Source organism: Crocuta crocuta, unplaced genomic scaffold, assembly GCF_008692635.1.
Source record: "Crocuta crocuta isolate KB4526 unplaced genomic scaffold, BGI_CrCroc_1.0 scaffold4323, whole genome shotgun sequence".
NCBI classification, from domain to species: domain Eukaryota; kingdom Metazoa; phylum Chordata; class Mammalia; order Carnivora; family Hyaenidae; genus Crocuta; species Crocuta crocuta.
In genome coordinates, this window is record NW_027529056.1 from 9,053 (window position 1) to 15,271 (window position 6,219).

The 6,219-nt window shown below is 38.4% G+C and overlaps 1 protein-coding gene across 1 annotated transcript in view; it reads left to right on the forward strand.

Annotated features, from left to right (window-relative positions):
- Window positions 1-6,219, forward strand: part of LOC144226098 (phosphorylase b kinase regulatory subunit alpha, skeletal muscle isoform-like) — a gene marked incomplete at its 5' end in the record, with an annotated part of 44,881 nt that overhangs the window by 7,548 nt on the left and 31,114 nt on the right. The window contains one exon of the mRNA XM_077757414.1: window positions 3,038-3,172. Coding sequence (XP_077613540.1) covers window positions 3,038-3,172 — 135 coding nt within the window. The remainder of the gene's footprint in view (window positions 1-3,037; window positions 3,173-6,219) is intronic.

The following is a 6,219-nucleotide window of genomic DNA, read 5'->3' on the forward strand; positions in this document are numbered from 1 at the left end:
AGGCTTTTTTTTTTATCTGCCCATTTCTTACACGTTGAACTTTCTCAAGGTTGTATTCTGAGTTCTCTTATCTTTTTCCCTGTGTATTCTCCTTGACCCATCTCATCTCTTTGTATGCTAATAATTCCTGAATCCAAATCACTGTCCTTTAAGACAGCCCCACTTGAATGTCTCACATGCACTTCAAACTCAGCATGTCTAGAGGCACATGTCTAGTGGCTCAGTTGGTTAAGAATCCAACTCTTCATATCAGCTCAGGTCATGATCTCACAGTCATGAGATCAATCCCCGCATCAGGGCTGAGGGTGGAATCTGCTTAGGATTCTGTCTCCCTCTCTCTTTCTCTCTGCCCTTCCCCTGCTTATTTACCTGCTCTCTCTCTGTCAAAATAAAAAAAAAAAACCCAGCATGTCTAAAATCACCCTCTTACTACTACATCATTCTTGCCTGCTTTTCTCCCTATATTCCTGTGTCATTAAAGGCACACAACATTCTCAGTTACACATATAAATTCATGGAGAATCATTCTCAGTATCTCCCCATCTCTCACCTCGTATATTTAACCAGTTAACAAATCCTGATTTCTTTACCTTCTAAATGATTCTGAAATCTGTACAGTCCTCTTCAGTACCAATGTCATGATCCTAATCTAGGTAATAAGCATTTTTCACTGCATTACTGCAATAGACTTTTTAAATGGCTTCTCTGTCTTCAGAGTAGGCCCACTACAGTGTATCAGCTTATTCTTTAATCATCAGCATTAATATGTTTTTTAAGGTACAGATATGGACATATTATTTTCCTGATTACAACTCTACAAGGGTTTCCATTGCCAACCTTTTTCATATGGTTTATAAGGCCCTTGAGGATCTGGTGTCTGACCCTGTCTCCATTGTCAATTTTTACCATCTCCCCTTCACACTTCATGCTCCTGCTGTAAAGAACATCATATAATTCCTATATCTCCCTTGTTCCATTTTGCCCTTGAGTCTTTGTGCTTTTTCTTCTGTCTGGGACAGCTTCTCTCATACTTTTACCTTCACCTTTGCCAGATTAATTTCCATTCAGCCTTCTAACAGAACTCAGTGTCAGTGTCATTTTCTCCAGGGATCATGCCTATCTCTGTACCCCTAGCATTTGGCAGTGCCTAGCACATAGGTGTCATTTTCTAAATGTTTTTATAAAACATAAAGTAAAAAAAAAAAAAGAAGAGCTCAGCTGTTGGGGTTGAAAGTATTCCTGGTGCCCCAGAGTGTTGCTCATTTGACTCTCTTTCAGTCCTCCCTCCTCCTGCTACCAACTGCATTGCCCTCTGCAGATCCTTGAAGCTTAGTAGAATTAAGTTTGGAAATCATTACCCAAGGATAAAATACAAAATACTTAAAGTGACATATATGCCCTCCATAAATATCTAGACTGTGTCTGCCTTACCGGATTCTTTTTCTTACCACCATGCAAGGTATTTTATGCTACAGCAATACTGAAATGTATGTAGTTCCCCACCACCAACACATACACATTCTTTTTTCATTTCCATGTTTTATGACCATTGTGTACCTTCTACCTAAAATAGATTTTCCCATTCCTATTCCTCTCTTTCTCCTGGCTAACATCCATTCTTTCAAACTCAGCTAAGATATCAACTCTCTCAGAAGACCTTTTCTGAAACTACTCCCTACCAGTCCCTGATATGATAGGTGTCATACTTGGGTGGCTTATAATGTTTTGTGTATATCTTTGTTTACCTAGCAGCTTATTTTATAATCAGTTTATGTATGTGTCCCTTCCATTACACTGTAAGCTCTTTAAGAGAGAGACTAATTTATCCATCTGTTTATCCATAATGCCTAGCATAGTACCTCATCCACTTAGGTGCTTAATTAGTATTTGTTAATAAATGAATGGATAACCACATGTGTTTTCCGGGACTTTCCTTAGCCACATTATCATTCTCCCTTTGTACATTTTCCCTGGAGAATCTTTGTCATTTTCGTGTTTGTAGTTCTAAGTAATCAAGATTGTGTTATGTCCACGGGACTCTATGATCACCATATCCTGCATATCCTGACCCAGACCACGGCAACACGATACCATAAGGCCCCCAAGATAGAAAGATAACACACAAAAGATAATGGCAAAGATAAAGAAAGTGGCACTCTGTTTACTAGATTTTTGCCCTAGATACTCAACATAGAAAATGCTAGTAAACTTGAATGAACCAAATGGTACCTTCATTTTCCCATTATCCAGTTCAACACATCTACCAGCACTAGAGGAATGGGAAGAGAGGACATGTTTGCCCCTGGTGTTTAGTGTCAAACTAGTTGAGGCCCCACTAGGATTAGTAGCCCCCAACCAGCTATCTGTCCCCTAGAGGGAGAGTAAACAAAAGAGTCAGGATGGCCTGGCCTCTTCCTTTGTGAGTATGATAACCACTTCAGAGACATGAATATAAAAGGAAGAAAAGGGAGCTGTCCAGGCATGGCAGGCTCAGAATCTAGAGAAGTAGAATCCCTTTCCCCTAGCTCCCAAAAGAACCACACACAATTTTAACTCTGGTACCTCAATTCTGTATTTCTGGTTTACTTTATCTTCTACCATTCTCTAGGTATAGAGTAATTCTTATTCTTTATTACCCTCAAAATCCTGTCTGGTCTTAAGAGTAAGGATAGAAAAGAGCTTTGGAGAATCAATTGTTACCAAAGCTATAACACACCTCACATTGGATTTTTTTTTCCTACTTACACATGGAATCTCAGATGTAAAGAGAGTGTGGGAATCTCTAGGAGTACATAGGTACTTAGCCAAAAAAGCAAAATCTAATACTCTAGTCAAGAGATCCTTTTTCCTTTTCCATTTAGATAATAGTTTTATGTACCTAGCATGGTACTTGTTTCATCAAAGTTCCTCAATAACTTGATTTCCTCCCATTTTCTTTCTCTTCCATTCAAAAGAAATTCTGTGGCCTTGAGAGATTTTTAGGTTCCTATTGAAATAAAATTCCTGTTGACCACATCTTTCTTCCTTTCTTTCTTAGTTTCCATTCTGGCTGAGACAGAAGAAATCAAGACCATTTTGAAGGACAAGGGAATGGATGTGGAGACCATTGCTGAGGTATACCCTATCAGAGTACAACCAGCCCGTATTCTTAGCCACGTTTATTCCAGCCTAGGTAAGGAGATTGGCCTTTATAATCATTGTAATAATCAAAACATTATTCAATACAGGCTGGTTTCTTTCCTTTTTATTTTTTCTTGGTTTTGTAACTGCTTTATTCAACTGGATCTGAAAAGGAATTTGGAGTCTCTGGAACCTAAGTTTCTAATCCAATATATCCTGACCAGGCTTAATAATTTTAGATGTGTTTAAGAAGTCTGGTACCTATGGCATAACCGTTAGCAAACAATATTGTATCTTCATTCCAAGTGCATGCTTAACTAACATGTTCTCCCCTTTCTTGAAACCTATATTTATGTTTTGAATACATACTAATTTTATGTAAAGTAATAGCCAAGGAACTTGTTTTTAGGTCTTTTAATACTTTGTAATATAATGAATAGGTTGACAAAATTTAAAAATTCACTTAACCTAAAACTTACTTAAATTACTATGCAATTTTTATTTATTTATTTATTTTTCCTGAAATAGTTTATTGTCAAGTTGGTTTACATATAACACCCAGTGTTCATCCCAACAAGTGTCCTCCTTCGTGCCCNGTCATTTTTGCTCTTGATTCACTTGCGATTGGGAATGTGTCAAGTAAGGAATTGCTGCAGTTGAGAAAAAAACTCAAGGAGGTTTTTTTCCTGCTTTCTCTTCTAGGATTTTGAGGGTTTCCTGTCTCCCATTCTTGAGGATTTCCTGTCTCCCATTCAGGTCCTTTATCCATTTTGAGCTTATTTTTGTGTGGGGGGTGAGAAAATGATCTAGTTTCATTCTTCTGCATGTTGCTGTCCAGTTCTCCCAGCACCATCTGCTAAAGAGGCTGTCTTTTTTCCATTGGATACTCTTTCCTGCTTTGTCAAAGATTAGTTGGCTGTACATTTTTGGGTCCAATTCTGAGTTCTCTCTTGTATTCCATTGGTCTACGTGTCAGTTTTTGTGCCAATACTATCCTGTCTTGATGATGACAGCTTCGTAGTAGAGGCTAAAGTCTGAGATGGTAATGCCTCCCGTTTTGGTTTTCTTCTTCAAAGTACTTTGGCTATTCGCGGTCTTTTGTGGTTCCATACAAATTTTAAGATAGTTTGTTCTAGTNGAAATACCTTTATCTCTCCTTTTATTCTGAGTGACAGGCTTGCTGGATAGAGAATTATTGGCTGCATATTTTTTTCTGTTCATCACATTGAAGATTTCCTGCCATTCCTTTCTGGCCTGCCNGTAGCTTTCTCTCTCTTGTTTATTTTAAAAACTTGTTATGTACTCTGCTCCTGCGGGTGCTGCTGTATTAATTAGGGCCTGTCCATTCAGGAAGTGTTGTTTGAATGGTGTCTCTTGGTTTCTCTTGTTGAGTCTTTGGTTATTTTGTTTCCCTACTTATAGTAGTATTTGGGACTCTCTACCATAGGTACTTTGGCTTGTTTCTTGAGGTAACCCTGGAAAAGAAAACAGACAGACAACCATACAGGAAACAAAGGCACACAGACACACAGACAAATCCAATTAACATGCAAAGCACTTATGATGTTTCCTTCCCAGTGTATTCTGTCTCTTTGTCTTCCCAAACTCCTGTGGCTCAGTGTCCTATGACTTCAGGCCTTCTCTGTTTGAAAGATGGGTACAAGCGAAATGCATGGAGCTCCCTACTTCCCCGCCTTCTTGCCAGTCTGCAATTTTTAGTTATTAAACTTTGTGATAGACACATTAAGCAAATTACTACAAATTACAGATTTATACAATTTGTTACAGATATTACATTAAACAAATTACTATGCTGTTAACTAAAACAAATAAACAATTAAAGAAAAAACAAAGAAAGGATCTGCAAAATTTCTAAACTACCCTTGTGGAACACTGAATAATGGCCTCCAAATTTATCTTAGTCCTAATTCCTGGAACCTGTGGATATTACCTTATATAGCAAAAGAGATTCTCAAGTATGATTAATTTAAGGAGCATGAGATAAGGAGGCTCATCCTGGATTTTCCTGGTGGACCCTAAATATAAATCACAAATGTTCTTATAAAAGGAAGGCAGAAGGAGTTCATAGTATAGAAGGTAGGACACGTGACAACAGAACAAGAAATTGGAGTGCTGCAGCTATGAGCCAAAGATTTTTAAGGGATGCTCACAGCCCCTAGTGGTTAGAATTGGCAAGGTACAGATTCTCTCCTGGAATTCCCAGAAGAAACTGGCCCTGCTGACACCTTGATTTTGTTGTTTTTTTTTCCCTTAGTTTATTGTCAAGTTGGTTTCCATATAATACCCAGTGCTCATCCCAACAAGTGCCCTCCTCCATGCCCATCACCTTCTCCCCTGCTCCCATCAGCCCTCAGTTTGTTCTCAGCATTCAAGAGTCTCTCATGGCTTGCCTCCCTCCCTCTCCCCAACTACCTTGATTTTGTTTTTAGTCCTACAAGACTCATGTTGGGCTTCTGACCTCCAGAACGTTCAGAGAATGAATATGTGTTGTTTTAAGCCACTAAGTTTGTCATATTTGTTAATAGCAGGGATAGGAAAGTAATGCAGATTTTGGTACTGAGAAGTGGGGTAATGCTGTAACAAATATATAAAAATGAGGAAGTGGCTTCAGAATCAGGTAATGGATAGAGGCTGGAAGAATTGTGAGCCACATGAAAGAAAAAGTCTATATTGCCTTAAACCTTTTGGATGCTAAAGGCGTTGCTGGTGAGGGCTCAGAAAGAAATGAGGAACATGTTCTTGCAGACTGGAGGAAAAGGATCCTGTTATAGAGTGACAGCAGGAGATTGTTAGCTGAATTGTGTCCTATAGTGATGTGGAAAACACAACTACAAATTATGAACTTGGATATTTAGCTAAAGAGATTTTCAAGCAGAGTGTTGAAATCATGACCTGGCTTTTTCTTGCTGCTTATAGTAAAATGCATGAGGCAAGAGGTAAATTGAAGGAAGAACAAGTAAGCAAAAAGAAACCAAGACTTGGTGAAATTATCAGATTGGAAAAGACAAAATTAGGAGATTTGCTGTTAGGAAAGCATGCTCTGGAAAAAAAAAAAAAGGTCAAGGGTATGGCTGAAAA